Below are 17,559 nucleotides of genomic sequence, written 5' to 3'. Positions count from 1 at the left end.
ACAATGACCTCTTGACATTCATGCCAAATTATCGATCACTGCAGGACGATTCCATTCTGTCTAAATTAATAATAATAATAATAATTGATTTGTAAAGCCCCTAATATCCATCGACAGTTGCTCACTGGCACTGTGACAAAGTTAAAAAGTAATATCTATGTACATATGCCAACAATCAGGAGATCTATTGAAAAGCTGAAGTGAAGAAGTGGGTTTTGAGGAGAGACTTAAACGTTTCCTTAGAAGCAGAGTTTCTCAGATTCAAAGGCAAAGCGTTCCATAACTGTGGACTGCAAAAGGAGAAGGCACGGTCAGACATAGCAGAAGTAGACAGAGGCTGATACAGTAGAGTTCCACCAGAGGATCGGAGAGCACGCTCTGGAGTGTACAGAGATATAAGATCTTTGAGATAGTCTGGATAGTCGCTATTGTTGAGGCAGTCGTGAGTGATGATACATATCTTATAGTGTATACGAAAGGAGACTGGAAGCCAGTGTAGTGCTTTGAGGACAGGACTGATGTGATTGGATCTTGGAACTTTAGAGATGCATCTAGCCGCAGAGTTCTGAATGCGTTGTAGCTTTGATATGGCTTTCATGGGAAGATTAGCATACAATGCATTGCAGTAATCCAGTTTGGATATTCTCAATAAATATACAACTGAAAAAATAAAATAATGTGCTGTGTCAATTCTAAATGTATGAATCTCTTATTGTTGAGTTCATGACAACCTAGTCTGATGTGACACTGAATTTCTGATTTCTTTGTGCACATAATTTATGAATACATTTACACACACAAGTGTGTCTCCTCGGCGTGTGACGCTGCTCAAAGGTTGTCTCCGTTCACCCAGAAGGGAAAGGGAACTTGTTGAGAGGAGATTCTAAAGTGAAATCGAAACCATCTTGCACGCAACAGGCAGTGTGGACCGAATATCTCGGAGGAGTTGAGAATGTAATATGACCACACTTTAATCCTTGACAGGGATAATAAAAGGTCATACACTCAGCACTGCATACATACTTATTGACAGAGGGAATTATGGCAGTTAATCCATAATGCTATATACAGTTGAGAGGTAAATTATGGCTGTCACATAACACATGGCAGTCATTGATGTATACCTCATTTAACAGGGTTTCAGACAGGTTCATTTCCTAGGACATTGGTAACAGATTGTCATCATATATGTCCTCAAGATAATTTTCAATTTTGGCAACAATAATGAAGGATTTTCCACCAAAGTTTGTGCCCAAATCATGACAATGTCCCAATGACATTTGTCTCTTGCAAAATCACTTCACTGTAAAGCAATAATGGCAACATATTGTCATCAAATATGTCCAAAAGATAATTTTTAATTTTGGCTATAATATTGAAGGATTTTCCACCAAAATTTGCCCAAATCATGACAATGTCCAAATGAAATTCACCTCTTGCAAAATCACTTCACTACAAAGCCATATCTTCAGTGATATTGCAGCTTCGATAATGCCTGTGAAAGATATTTGAATAACTGGATAACAATTGTTTTCTGATGTTCCCAAGTGACTTCTAGTTGACAAGATTTGACAACTACATCAGCGAGTTGAATCACTGCCAGTGACTGTGTTCTAAATATCTACCTTAGAGAGTTTAAGTGTGACTGTGTTCTAAATACCTACTTTAGACAGGTTAAGTGTGACTGTGTTCTAAATACTTACTTTGGACAGTTTAAGTGTGACTGTGTTCTAAATACTTACTTTGGACAGTTTAAGTGTGACTGTGTTCTAAATACTTACTTTTGACAGTTTAAGTGTGTCTGTGTTCCAAATACTTACGTTGGAGAGTTTAAGTGTGACTGTGTTCTAAATACTTACTTGGACAGTTTAAGTTTTACTGTCTTCTAAATACTAACTTGGACAGTTTAAGTGTGACTGTGTTCTAAATACTTACTTAAGACAGTTTAAGTGTGACTGTGTTCTAAATACTTACTTTTGACAGTTTAAGTGTGACTGTGTTCTTAATACTTACTTTAGACAATTAAGTGTGACTGTGTTCTAAATACTTACTTTGGACAGTTTAAGTGTGACTGTGTTCTAAATACTTACTTTGGACTGTTTAAGTGTGACTGTGTTCTAAATACCTACTTTAGACAGGTTAAGTGTGACTGTGTTCTAAATACTGAATTTAGACAGGTTAAGTGTGACTGTGTTCTAAATATCTACTTTTGACAGTTTAAGTGTGACTGTGTTCTTAATACTTACTTTGGACAGTTTAAGTGTGACTTTGTTCTAAATACTTACTTTAGACAGTTTAAGTGTGACTGTGTTCTAAATACTTACTTTAGATGGTTTAAGTGTGTCTGTGTTCTAAATACTTACTTTGGACAGTTTAAGTGTGACTGTGTTCTAAATACCTACTTTAGACAGTTTAAGTGTGACTGTGTTCTAAATACTTACTTTTCACAGTTTAAGTGTGACTGTGTTCTAAATACTTACTTTTCACAGTTTAAGTGTGACTGTGTTCTAAATACTTACTTTGGACAGTTTAAGTGTGACTGTGTTCTAAATACTTACTTTGGACAGTTTAAGTGTGTCTGTGTTCTAAATACTTACTTTGGACAGTTTAAGTGTTACTGTGTTCTAAATACTTACTTTCGACAGTTTAAGTGTGACTGTTCTTAATACTTACTTTGGACAGTTTAAGTGTGTCTGTGTTCTAAATACTTACTTTGGACAGTTTAAGTGTGACTGTGTTCTAAATACCTACTTTAGACAGTTTAAGTGTGACTGTGTTCTAAATACTTACTTGGACAGTTTAAGTGTGACTGTGTTCTAAATACTTACTTTGGAGAGTTTAAAGGGGAAGTGTACACGCAAAAATCACTTTCTTTCTTTTTCTAAACAAAACGCAATTTTAGAATAAATTAGTATCTGTGTTTGAAAATATACACTCATTTTTTTCACAGTGAAAGTAGGAAGCTCACAATAGTGTGAAAATGATATGCCGTTATGAGGCCTTCGTTTTTCGCGCTAAACAGGCCTGAGTTATCCCCCTTAGATTATGACGTAATTGGTGCCAATTCAACTGGGTCCCTGTCTATTCTCAACGCAAAAGATATCAAGTACCAGTTTGCGGTAAAACAACATGGCCTACGACACACTCCGGCGCAGTGGTGACTCAGCATAACACTATGCTGGCTGGCATCTGAGACGCTAGAATCACACACCTAGACCTACACCACGTGAAGCGGCTCTAACAAAGCATGATGACGTCATAATGTTTATCAATTGGCACCAATGACGTCATATTGCAAGGGGCATAAGCCATGGTGTTTTTGTTGTGGAAATAGAACACTTGGTAAATGTGAAAAATATAAATCGTTTTAATGCGAAAAATATGTTAATTAATTGTGATATTTTTATATTTTTGTCTATGACACTTCTAGGTTAACACTTTTAATGTGGAAAAAGTACAAGAAAAATAGGTTAATTTCCGTGTGAACTTGCCCTTTAAGTGTGTCTGTGTTCTAAATACTTACTTGGAGAGTTTAAGTGTGACTGTGTTCTAAATACTTACTTTGGAGAGTTTAAGTGTGACTGTGTTCTAAATACTTACTTTGGAGAGTTTAAGTGTGTCTGTGTTCTAAATACTTACTTGGAGAGTTTAAGTGTGACTGTGTTCTAAATACTTACTTTGGACAGTTTAAGTGTGTCTGTGTTCTTGCCCTCCATGGTTCCGGTCTCCGCTCCCTCAGGGAAGGTAACCAGTGACCAGTCATAGTGATAGGGGTCCTCATCTACAACACAACCAGTTGCAGATCACACATAGGGGTCCTTACGTACCACAATACAACCAGTGTCAGATCAGCAAATCAGGAACAAAGCAGCAGTTTATGGATCTGCTCACAAAACAATTGAATTCAACCAGGGTCAACATCAAAGCAAGCTAACACTTCGACCACTGAGCTCCCGGGTAGCCCTTTATGAAAGCTGTGGGGACTCATTCAACCATGCTGTATGCACTCACATTAATAATCTCATAGGATGATCTCACAATGACTAAGTGCCAGGTGAGAGTCAACTCATCATCATGATACATGGGCAATGGGGTAGCCTAGTGGTTAAAGTGTTCACACGTCTTCCAGAAAGCCTGTGTGCCTCTGGTCGATTCCCCAAATGGGTACAATGTGTGAAGCCCATTTCCGGTGCCCCCACTGTGATACTGCTAAAAGTGGCCTAAAACCATATTCACCCACTCACATGTATTACAGACAGGTACTAATATGTCTTTCAAAAGGGGACCTGATGCCACACAATAGTTTTGTTAGTGAGCAAAACAAGTTTCCACATAATGAGTGGATGAGCAAGTGAGATAATGGTGAGTGAGGCAGTTGTGTTTCACGTCAGCATTAACACTTGCCCACATGAATCTATATTACTACTTCATAAGGTATGTTACTGTTTGTTACTTAGTTAGTTAGTGAGTATGGTTTTACGCCGCTTTTAGCAATATTCCAGTAATATCACGGCGGGGGACACCAGAAATGGGCTTTATACTTTGTACCCATGTCGGGAATCGAACCCGGGTCTTCGGCATGACGAGCAAACGCTTTAACCACTAGGCTACCCGACCGCCCCTTGTTACTTAGTGGGATGATCTGCTGACCATAACATTCAGGATTGTGGAAAAATGCCAGTTTACAGCTCTTTTATTACTTCTGGGTCTGATAATGATTGTACCGAAAAATTTTTTGCAAAATGATGATACATGTCTAATGACCCGTAAATGTTCACTGAAAGCATGAGATGCAGCCATGATGAGTACAGTCATGGCCTGACTGGTGCTCAGTGTTAGGCTTTTCAAACATTTTATCACTTAAATGCTATATGAACTTAGACAGTGTGATATTACTTTAATCATCCTATCAACCCTACCTTAAATTAAATAAATTAGAAATTAAAGGCTCTAATTTTATTTTACTTATATTTTGACTACCGCCCAATGGTTATGAGAAACCAAAATGTGTAAACCAAGTGATTAAAAAGGAAGGCCTGTGGTTTATGACTACAAACTTATGACACCCTATACATCTATTACAACCTAAAAAGTCATCAAATTCAAAACATTTCCCCAGTACATGTTGACTACCAGTGAACAAGATTCGACAGTTAATTGTAGCATCCTGTTACATCATTTAATTATTAATTGTAGTTTATTATTACAGCTGTACTAAATCTTCCATCTCACATATTGAGAGGATTCCCCACCTCCAGGATCAAATACCTACACATCTTCATTATAACACTGTTCCTAATTGTACATTCATTAATGTCAGCATGAACCAGCCTGGAACTGCCAGTGACGCAGCCAGGACGGACCAACAGCTTGTCCTCCCAACATGGACTATCATTCCTAACAGTATCTGAGATGCCGATGTTCAAATTCCCAGTTGATTAATTCTCTCTGAATAAATACATAATGCATTTATGTTTGAAGATAATGATACCTGCTTCACTACATTTATGATTCAGATGTTTTAGCTGACATTGTAACATCATTTTTTATAATGGAGTTCTACAAGATGACACCAACACATGGCACATTCACACCTACACAACCAACCCATGCATGACACACCCACACATGGCACACTCACACATGTGCCCACATGACACATCCACACATGGCACACTCACACATGACATGCCCAATCATAGCACCCGCCCACATGACACATCCACACATGGCACACCCACACATGGCGCACTTACACATGTGCCCACATGACACATCCACACATGGCACACTCACACATGACACGTCCACACATGGCGCACTTACACATGTGCCCACATGACACATCCACACATGACACATCCACACATGGCACACTCACACATGTGCCCACATGACACATCCACACATGGCACATCCACACATGGCACACCCACACATGACACGCCCACACATGGCACACCCACACATGGCACAACCACACATGACACATCCACACATGGCACATCCACACATGACACATCCACACATGGCACACCCACACATGACACATCCAAACATCCACACATGATACATTGAGACCAGACACATGCACACATGACACACATGACAAACATGCCAACATTATCTATCAGGCATCAACAGTCACACAGACTGTATTCCATGTGAGTTCACTTACCTCAAATTAAATTATGCCACAGATGAAATCAAATGTCACAAAAAGATCCAATGGTAAAACCTAAATTTTATGTTCCACCCAAAAGAATTTACCCAAATTCCCAATTCAACATTTACTACCTTTTCAAAATCACTTGCTCCATGCTTAAGATGTGACAAAAAGGGAGCCACTGCACTGCAGCTATTCTAGATATTTAGTCAACAACTAAAACTGTCATCCATCAACCAAGTCACTGAGCCTGATGATACCCAATCCTGTAAGTCACCTTTTATGACAAGCATGGGTTGCTGAAGACCTATTCTAACCCAGAACTTCACTGTCACACTGAAAATCAAATATTTTCTGCATAAACTGTAAGAACAATTTGTTTGTTGGTTGGTTGGTTAATGCCACATGCAACAATATCCCAGGTATATGACGGTGGTCTGTATATAATCAAGGTTGGACCAGACAATCCAGTGATTGACATCATGAGCATCAATCTATGCAGTTGGAATACGATGACATGCATCAACCAAGTCAGGGAGCCTGACCGTCCGATCCCGTCGGTCACCTCTTACAACAAGCATGGGTTTCTGAAGACCAATTTCAATTTTCACAATATATACTGAAAATCGGATTCAACCCTCTTGGACAAATTGAGGTGCAATTATTGGTGGGAGCAAGCATGTGAAGCTTCAGCGTCATTGGTCCAGTGGTTTCTGAGGACTACATCATCACTGCATGCCATAACATCACTTCTTATGACATTCAGTCAAATGAGCTTGAAATCAGTCACAACTCTGTTGGCAGGAACCATCAAAAACTACTTTTTCTTATCCTTGATGTCAATATGACTTCATGAAGGCTACAAGGCTTCCGACCCATTTCTGCCAGTTGAACTGTTATCCTGTTTAAGTCAATTAGTTTGTTTGTTTGTTGTTTAACGCTGCACTCAGCAATATTCAAGCTATATGATGGCGGTCTGCAAACAAATGAGTCTGGACCAGACAATCCAGTGATTGACATCTTGAGCATGATCCATACACGCAATTGGGATCGATGACATGCATCAACCAAGTCAGCGAGCCTGACCACCCATAGTCGACTTTTACAGCAAGCATAGGTTGCTGAAGATCTATTCCACCCTGGATCTTTAGGGGTCTGTACTACAGAGTTTGACAAATAGGGTGGCCCACCCACTAGCTAAATACCAGCAAACATTTCAAAATGGTCATTTGGCTGTTGGAAACAATACATACTTTTCACAGTATGAAAAGACAGAAATTGGCAAAATATGAGCCAGTGAAATTGATTCAAGTTCTTGTTCTATGTATGTAATGTTTCTATTCAGCATGGTTCATATTGACAGCATTCATTAAGGTCGCATTCAGAGAAAGCTATTGCTTTTGTAATATATTTCATGGTGCGTCTGTGGGTTTATATTTGTCTGGTACATTCCGAGTGACAAGTGGTGTTTCTATGTTGGTCCATGAAACTATACTCTCTGCAGCACCTTGTAGGGACTAGCTGCAACACATGCCGTCATTTTGTTGCTGACTCTGCAAGTCAAGAAATCCATAGTCACCTGTTGTCTAAACTCCCAAACATGTGAATAATGGGAGTGAGTTGGACCTAACAGTATTCTAGCTATAGCATGGTGTCAGCTTAATGTGGGAGGAAAGCCTGAAGTGATGCAGGTCTCAGACATTTACCACTTTGGTGAAACCCAAGAGCACGGGTATGGTGCTGACAAACCTAGAAACATAATTGGGTTAACCCTGATTTGAATCCACAATCATAGGTTCTCTCGCATGCTCAAGGAACGCAATTCAGTACTGGGCCACCCGTGCCCCCTGTGAAAAATTGGTTTCAACTTCAAGCTGTGACTAAAATATTAAACAAATAAGACACTTAAAATTACAAGTGTAACTGCCATTGTGACATTACACTAAATCTGCAACAGTAAAAGAGATTCAAGTAAGCCTTCTGTGGTGGAAAAATGGGCTTCAAAAGTTGTACTCATTTGGGGAAATCTAACCAGGGTCTGGCATGACGAATGAAAGCTTTAACCACTAGGCTAGGCAGTGTCTTAGTCATGACAGCGATAGGTCCACACATGAAAACAAAGTTTAACATATTTGGTCTCTTCATCTTGGTTTAAGTTCAGAATTTGCTACCAGCTCTTATATGAACATCAGGTAATTGAAATGCTTTCAAATGTTGTGATTGATCAAAACATTGGAAATGCTAACATGATTAACAGTCCATGCACATTGACTCCCACATGCACTCTCTGACTGCATGTCTATGTAAGGTATGCACTCTCTGACTGCACCTCTGTACAATCTATGCATTCTCTGACTGTATCTCCATATAAGTTATCAACAAGTGAGTGAATCTGTTTGATGAATGTGACACCTAGGAGCATGGACATGGCTCTCCCAAAGCAAGGGTAATAAACAAGGTGAATCTTGGCTCTAAATCTAGGCCAGGTGATATTGCTTGAATATTGCTACAAGTCAAACTAAACTCACTCATTCACTCACTCCAATAGGGCATGTTTGTTTGTTTGTTTGTTTGTTTGTTCTTTAAGCCCCACTCCGCAATATTCCAGCTATATGACAGGCTGTGCCAGGATTCATGATTTTAAACTAAGTAAGCAAACGGGGAGAACTTATTTTGTTCAAAATCTGTATTTTAAAAAGGTTCTTATTTCCTTAATTTTAGAGGTACTTTAACATTGTAGTTTAACATTGCATACAATGAATGTAATAATGTACAGCCAAGGCTTAAAGCCTCTACCTCTCTATAGACCCCGTTATCAGTGAAAGACATGGCATATCACCCAAGCCATCATGTAAGTTATAACTATGTTAAGAATTGGAACATTTTTAATTCCAATTTGGGAATTTATACTGATATTTGCCGTATATGAGCCGTATATGAGCCTCTGGTCAGGTCCAGATAAATACCTGCAGGAGACACTGGTCCTGCTTGAACAACATAAAAATGTCTATGATGTTTCCATATTCTGTCAGTCTTATTCAGTCCCAATTTGTAACAAAACTGAATCACTGAGAATGGTTCAGAATGATAGGTGAGGTGAGGTGAAATGGGGTTTAACGTCGCGTCCAAGATTATTACACTTATATAGCGACGTGCATGTACATGTGTGTGTTTGTGTGGCTGCATGTACTAGTCCAGACTGATACCGATTTATAGTGCTAGCTCACTGAGATACCATGCCGCAGTTTAACATGAATACCCCACTCAGACACAGTATACTGACTCCGAGCCGACCAGTCCTTGTTTTAGCCCCTTAATGCCGAGCGCCAGACAGGGTAACAACAAGTACCATCTTTTAACGTCTTTTGGTATGACGCGGCCGGGGATCGAAGCCCGGACCTTCTGCTCTCCGGGCGGACGCTCTACCACTAGACCACGGAGGCGGTCTCAGAATAATAGGCTTCCAATCCTACTAGTCCATGAGGAGTTCCACTGTAGATATGTGACCCGAGACACTGGGCAATGTTCCAGAATAAACACCTGCTACAGGCCATCATGTTCATCTTTCAGCTAATTTACACAATTCAGAATTGGGGGCGGTGGGGTAGCCTAGTGGTTAAAAGCGTTCGCTCGTCACGCCGAAGACCCGGGTTCGATTTCCGACATGGGTACAATGTGTGAAGACCATTTCTGGTGTCCCCCGCCGTGATATTGCTGGAATATTGCTAAAAGCGGCGTAAAACCATACTCACTCACTCATTCACTCACTCAATTCAGAATTGACATTTTACTCTATGGTTATAACCTACTTCAAGTGACAGTTGAAATTTGTTTTATATACTGTAAATCGTGAAATTAATGCATCTCCAAAAGAATGCAATCGCTGGTCCCTAGCCAAAAATGTGACTCAATATGAATGAGACACCCCCTACTCTCAAGATTCAGTGGATTTATATCTAAAGAAAACGTCCTCTGTCAAGTTTACAGGAGAATCCTCACTTTAATCCAACCTTACATCAATCCAATCACACACCAAATAGCACCGCTTATTAGCGCTGAGTAGAGTACTTCCACTAAAACAATACATGCGCGCTGGCTCGTGTCGGCCTTTGACGTAGTGGCAAAGAACAAAGACACTGTGTTGCGTCAGTCTTGTCTTGACCGAAGCAGTGACAATTCACAATACGTAATTAGTGTTTGAATGACATTGTTTATATACTTGTTACTAGTGCTGCTCAATAAACAGTGATGTGGAATACATAGTTGTTTGTTTTCAGCGTATGTCTAAGTTGGGTATTTCGGCTATCCAAAATGTCTTATTGTTGATATAAATGCGATGTTTAATAATGCGGGCAAAGACCACCCGCATTTTTCGCATTTAATTCACGCTCGCCTTAATTTAAAGATTTACAGTATCCATTGTTCACTACTTGCGAACCTGTTTCACCATTTTGAATTTTCATCACCATTCATATCATTCACAGTCGACCTGTGAAGTTACGGGGTAGAATAGGTCTTCAGCAACCCAGGCTTGCCATAAAAGGTAACTAAGCTTGTCGTAAGAGGCGTCTAAGGGGAATCGGGAGGTCAGGCTTGCTGACTTGGTTGATGCATGTCATCCTATCCCAATTGTGTGGATCGATGCTCATGATATCAATCAATGGATTGTCTGGTCCAGACTTACAGACTACAATCACCATAGCTGGAGTATTGCTGTGCGGCGTTAAACAACAAACAAACAAACAAACAAACAAACAAAACAACGAACTAACATTTACAGTCCAGTATGCAAAATTTAAGATTGAATACATATCCCATGTAATAAATATCAACAAGTATAACTAAATGCTCACATGTCACAAGCAGGAATATATAATTATGTTCCCAAACTTGCAAAGTAAGAGTTGAACATTTGTTGAAATATCCCAGCACAGTATTAATCTGGAATGAATTGTTAAGACTTAGGCAGCTTGATACTAGCTATAAAATGAAGATGTTACATGCCGACCTGAGAAATGATTGATCAGGCATTGCTACCTGTTTGAGACAGCTGGACGAAGGCAGGCATTACCCATGGAGTAAGTGCTACATGCGTCACCATCTTTGATTTGACAAGTGGCGACACCTGTTGCTGTTAACAGGCATGGGGCTCTATTGCTGATTGGGTGTGAAACTGGCATCATTCATGCAAGGTGTGTTTATTATCATGAATGTTTTGACACAATACCATTGTGTATAGTAAAACAAAAGTGGTACCAAAAAATATATAATAGACCGTGGACATTTGGTAATGATATTCTATACAAACACAATAAAAAACAACAAATAGATTGGTGTCCATGCTGCATAGAGAATCATGACCAGCTTGTTATATGTCATTGTCATCAGGTGCTTGTGCCACATGACAGTGTGTGAATGCAGGAAGATCATTGGTAGGTCACAGGTAGGTCGCAGAAAGATCACAAGCAGATCACAAGTAGATTACTGGTAGATCAGAAACAGATCATGGATAGATCACAGGTAGATCAGAAACAGATTATGGGTAGATCACAGATAGACCACAAACAGATCACAGGTAGATCACAAGCAAATCACAGGTAGATCATGGAAAGAGCACAGGTAGATCAGAAACAGATCATGGGGAGATCACAGGTAGATCACAAGCAGATATGGATAGATCACAGACAGATCACAAACAGATCACCCAAAGATCACAAGTAGATCACAGGTAGATCACAAACAGATCACCCAGAGATCACAAGTAGATCACAAGTAGATCACAGGTAGTTCACAAACAGATCATGGGTAGACCACAGGTAGATCACAAGCAGATCATGGATAGATCACAGGTAGATCATAGGTAGATTATGGATAGATCACTGGTAGATCATGGATAGATCACAGGTAGATCACAATCAGATTAAGGATAGATTACAAGTAGATCACAGGTAGATCAGGGTCTCAATCATTCCCTGCATGTAATATTCTCCAGTGGGTTGGGATGGGGACTCAATCTCCAGTGGGATGGGGACTCATTCTCTGTGGGGTGGAGCATCAGTCTTTAGTAGGGTGGGATGTGGAGTCAATCTCCAGTGGGATGGGGACTCAATCTCCAGTGGGATGGGGACTCATTATCTGTGGCACTGTGGCACTTTCATGTACAACAATTCTAAGCACTTTCGTGTGCAACCATTCTAAGTACTTTCATGTACAACCATTCTAAGCACTTTCGTGTACAACTATTCTAAGTACTTTCGTGTACAACCATTCTAAGCACTTTTGTGTACAACCATTCCAAGCACTTTCATAGACAGGATAGGAAATACTCAGTTTGCTTCTGCAGTGGAGTCACAAGGACTTGGCAACTATTATAACTTACCTTCCACTGGCTTGGGCAGGACGAAGGCGGAGAGAGTGACTGTGTTTTCAGGGAGTGTGATGATCTTGTTATCCCCGGCTGACACTGTCAACTGTATGACTGAAATACAACACAATTACATCTTTAACAGTTCAAACATGACAATAGGGTCTCAGGTTGCATCATATCGCATCAGATGTCCTCCTGAACTCCTGTTCCTATTATTTGATTGGTATGTCATGAACTTGGATGAAATCATGAACACTGGATGATGGTTGAACGATACTGCTCCCAACAGTGACCTGCCATCAAAGGACCGCGCCTGGTGATGCGGGTTCACATGATACATACTGTTAAGTCAAGGGAACATAAGCTATTGCCGCATTCTACTTTCAAATGCTGACACATTCGAAAATAGAGGGGACAAAACGGTGGATTGTGTTTGAATTAATTCTAACCAAATAAAACAAATTAAGTATCCAGATACTGAAAAATGTTGTTTTTTTATGTAATCTTGTTCAAACTTCAAATCATGCACTCACTCATACTGCAATACATTAAGCATGTTTAGAGCGCACCCTGTGTTGTTTTTTTGTATTGAGATATATCACTGTTTTGGAATCTTCACACTATATAATTACACAATGTGATGCCCATGAAATGCTGTCAGACAACTGCACCAAAACATTTCATATCGAGCTCTGTGATAGGTCCATAGCGCTAGTAGTAGCCAATCATTTTCAAGATGTATATTTCATGACATTGGTAAACCATGGACGAGGTGTTAAAGGTCAAAGGGGAGGCCATCATAGTTTCCTTGTTTTCAAAGTTACAAAAGGCAAATGATGATCATGATGCAACAGATAAATCGAGAGGACATGCCAGCCGATATTTGGCCAACAAGCCAAGTGAGGAACCCCGAAACTAAGTATGCACCTTGTGTGTTTCAAAGGAATTGGCCCCAAACTTTATCCATAGCTTAGATTGTCAGACGAAACGCGTTTGACTTCATGGACCATCAGATTTCCTGAATGGCTCATATTTGGGGGATTAAGTGGGCCACAGTGCCCACCTTTTACCAAGTCTATAATGAACTAAGCCGACCTCATAATATATAATCCTAACATCAAAAAAACTAAAATCCAGTGCTGGCAACGCACGTCTAAGCCATTTGAGGTCTCACATGAGAATCTTACTGATGATGTTACCAGAGTTCCATGTGACGTCATCACTTACTGTGTGACATTACAATGTTGGAAAAGAATTACAAATATGGGGAACTTGTAAACTATAACAACATACATACATCAAGTAAAAATACATTATAGCCTGAATATTAAAATATCAACCCAAGACAGTTGCTAACCTAATCATAAATCTGGCATTTGAACTACTGCTGGCTATATCTAGTTAGTTTATTCACTCATTCCATCATACAACACTGAAGAAACTAATCACATAATGCATCTTCCAATCAAGGAACAACAGATGTCTTGCCACAATTCTGTGCACTTATATACACAAAAATCCTAAGACCAAACAACATAATCGATCCTTGAACCTGTCACTTCATTATGAGAAAATGGATATGTACATGTACGTGAGGTTTAGTTACTTCAATAATGTTGACTTGCTGCGAGTGACAACACTATACCCTTAACACACAGCACTCAGATTTGTAATGCTATACCTCTGACACCCCACCTCCACACTGGGGAGCACCATGAGCCCACCCCCCTCCAGAAACAGCCTTGCTTGGGACTGGATAATCTCAGTACCCCCAGACAGTATGTGGCAGTACCCCCACAGAAGTTGACAGATACCCCCCGACAGCACCTGGCAGTACCCACCTTGAGCCTGTGACAGAGTAGCTATCAGATTGACGACGAGGACGGTAATCAGATACATGCATGCTTGTTTCCTACACATCAATGTACACCCAAGCACATGAGCATCGTTGATAGTGACAAAGAGCCAAGTGTACACATGTAGACAGCCCCAGTATATGCTATCACAGCATGGATCCAATACTCTGCGGCTGTGTTGCCGAGTGATCAATAAATCTGACTAAGCGCGGGTGGCCACGACAACTTCCAACACATGGGTGTTCCACTGGGATGAATTCTGCATGGGATAGGTGCTGTCTACATATGCTGATATGATTATACGAGATGCAGCAATGCTAATACATTGCCAGTCTGTCACATACACAATGGGCGGAATACTGATGATGAATGAAGATATTTACTGCAGTAATATTTACAAATATAACTTTTAAATAGCTCGTTACAATAATCATATTATTATAATTCATCTCATGCCTTGAGGCTACAGGATTTTGATGAGAATAAATATGATAATAAACATTCTTACACTTGAATAAGCAAAGCACACCCCTGGCCAAGTAGATTTGGCTATTTTTCTGAAAGTGACAAATAAAAAAGCCACCTTGAAATATTTTTATTTAACCGAAACACAATCACTATGCACCCAACTGGAAATTATGGGATTTCTGGTTATCTGCATCAATATTTAATATTACCGTATTTGACGTAATAAGCGCCCAGGGCGCTCTCAAAATTAGAAATGGGGGGCTTTTAATAGAATGTTATTCTGGTGAAAAAAAAACAGCCTTGAAAGATAAATTTAGTGGTTTATGCTGACAGCCTGAAATGTTTATATACGACAGATATATTTTTCCAGAATTTCATTGCGTATTATACGCGAATAAATAAGTCTTTTGTATATTGATCAATCGGAAAGGGTGCTAATTGGGATTGTTCACCAGCAAATATATTAGTAAATATCATGATTCTAAATGCACCCAGTGTCAAGGGCAATCTATAGGCTGTAATGCCATTACATGATGCAGATTCTAGAGGTAATTAACAGATGTGCGATTTAATCAGGGCAATCAATGGTAGGTGCAGACATGAACGGTATTAATATGTAGGCTTGAAGAGAAATAGGTTAATGCTAACCTGCCAGCCCCAAATCAATCTGACAGCCTGTCAGGATACTTTTTACTATCTGAATCTTGTTCAATAAATGCCCCCAAAAATGACAACAAAATCAAGTATTTGGTTAAATATTGACATTTTCAGTATATCAATTTCATATATTCATAATTCATCTGCTCCATAGAGTTATTCTAGATCAACTCGATATATTTTCAACTCAAGTGCTCACAGGATAAACAGATGTTGTGTATTGCAATATCAGGAAATAGAATTTTCCAAAATATGTTTTGTCCAATGATCACTAATTTTTTCATTCTCGAGTATATGGGAGAATGAAGGGAGTTTATGAATTCTGGACCGAGCAAACCAGTGTCTGATAGCATGAGCAACAAACTCAGCAAGGTCACACATAATGTCCACCCAATCCCCAGTTGAGCTGGCTTTACATAAGGATGTTTACCATGAAACTCAAACTGTCCTCAACAACATATATCTTAGGTCAGTCTATCACCAATATGAAGTGGAGCATCTGAGAATTCCCAGACCAAAGTCAAACAGTAAAATATACCATGTAATACACCATACAAAATTTAAATAATTCCCTTTTCATGACCGGCCTTGTATTCCTTATGGGAAAAGTGAGTGAGAGTAACGCCACGATGTTCACTAAAACTGTGACGTCACTGCATTGTAAGCTCACTGTATGCTATCAATGGAATGACACTGCACGTTACAACTAGTGTGAAATCATACATATGCACATATATTTATCCATTTGCTTAAAAATATTTACACTAACATATAGACATCATGTTTCTGTAATAGATGAACGTTTTACCCAGATGTTGTTAAACTATTTTAGAATAAGACACAATTAATCATACTTTTATACAAAACTTTAAATAAGACAGTAGGTGATTACCTTATATGGCGCTAACACAACGTATAAATTTGGCATGATAGCTAATTAGTCCATCCAGTTTAATAGAATGCACACCAACACTCTTTATTGTTCAATTGGGAGGTTGGATAAAATTGTCTTGATTAAAAAAATACCTATCTTACAGTTAAATGTATACAGTTAAATACTCTGAATATAGACCTGGGCAGACATCCAAGACAAGAATCCAGGACAGAATCCATGACAAGTAGAATCTATCAGTGAGTGTGAGTAGATCATTCAGATATCAGGCATACGGGGCTGGGACAAGTCCAAATTTACTGCCTGGGTACCCACCCCCCTATTACCCGACCCTACCCGGGTACCCACTGTAAGTCTCAGGAGATGTCTCAAAATGTCCGAATGGGAACATTTTTAGCATAGCCCTGGCAAAACGTATTAAGATACATGTATTGAACAATCTGGTCATTCATACACTGAAGTTGAATTAAGTTTTAACTTTATTCAACCATATGAAAAATCAGAAGGAATGGGTGCATAGTCAGAAAGAAATGCGAACATTAGTGACTTGTAGTGTAACCATAGAGTTCTAGATAAATTTTTCATTAAACAATATATCACGTGACGAACCATGGCTCATGTAGTCCTGTGGGTACCCGGGTCCTACTCAGTACCCACCCGACCCGGGTACCCCAGTCACCCGTCCCAGCCCTACAGGCATAGTTTAAATTTATGCTATACAAAACACATTGATCAATGTGCATCGTTACACAAAAGTGCGAATTTGAAACAAACAAATTCATTCATAACATAACATCCCTTTTCAGACTATAATAAGCACCAACCACTTAAGAATATGCATGATGCTTGATGATCAGCCAACTTGATGAGCCAACTCTGATTTCTGTACTTAACATGTACAGGCAGTTCTGAATGCAAAAAAATAAAGGCCATGTTTTTATGTTGTGGATATTTTATATACATGTCTGAATCTGCATATGAGCATTGTCTTTACACCTCAATTTGATCTGAGAAATTGGTTCTCGACAATGCTATTTGACAAAGTTTTTCATTTTGTATCCCAAAAGCAGGATTGGACCAGGATCTTTAGCGTGACGAGTGTATGCCTTAACCCATGACCCTGCAACAAATGTGACTGGAAAGCAATCAATCA

The 17,559-nt window shown here is 39.4% G+C and overlaps 1 protein-coding gene across 1 annotated transcript in view; it reads right to left on the bottom strand.

Annotated features, from left to right (window-relative positions):
* The window catches only part of LOC124148543 (dyslexia-associated protein KIAA0319-like protein), a 64,899-nt gene that overhangs the window by 28,179 nt on the left and 19,161 nt on the right, over positions 1–17,559 (bottom strand). Inside the window, exons 4-5 of the mRNA XM_046519692.2 lie at positions 12,546–12,644; positions 3,678–3,781 (exon numbers count right to left, since the gene is read on the bottom strand). Coding sequence (XP_046375648.2) covers positions 3,678–3,781; positions 12,546–12,644 — 203 coding nt within the window. The remainder of the gene's footprint in view (positions 1–3,677; positions 3,782–12,545; positions 12,645–17,559) is intronic.

The sequence above is a fragment of the Haliotis rufescens genome, unplaced genomic scaffold (assembly GCF_023055435.1).
Source record: "Haliotis rufescens isolate VD_foot unplaced genomic scaffold, xgHalRufe1.0.p SCAF_1, whole genome shotgun sequence".
NCBI lineage: Eukaryota > Metazoa > Mollusca > Gastropoda > Lepetellida > Haliotidae > Haliotis > Haliotis rufescens.
This window is presented reverse-complemented; position numbering and strand designations above follow the sequence as displayed.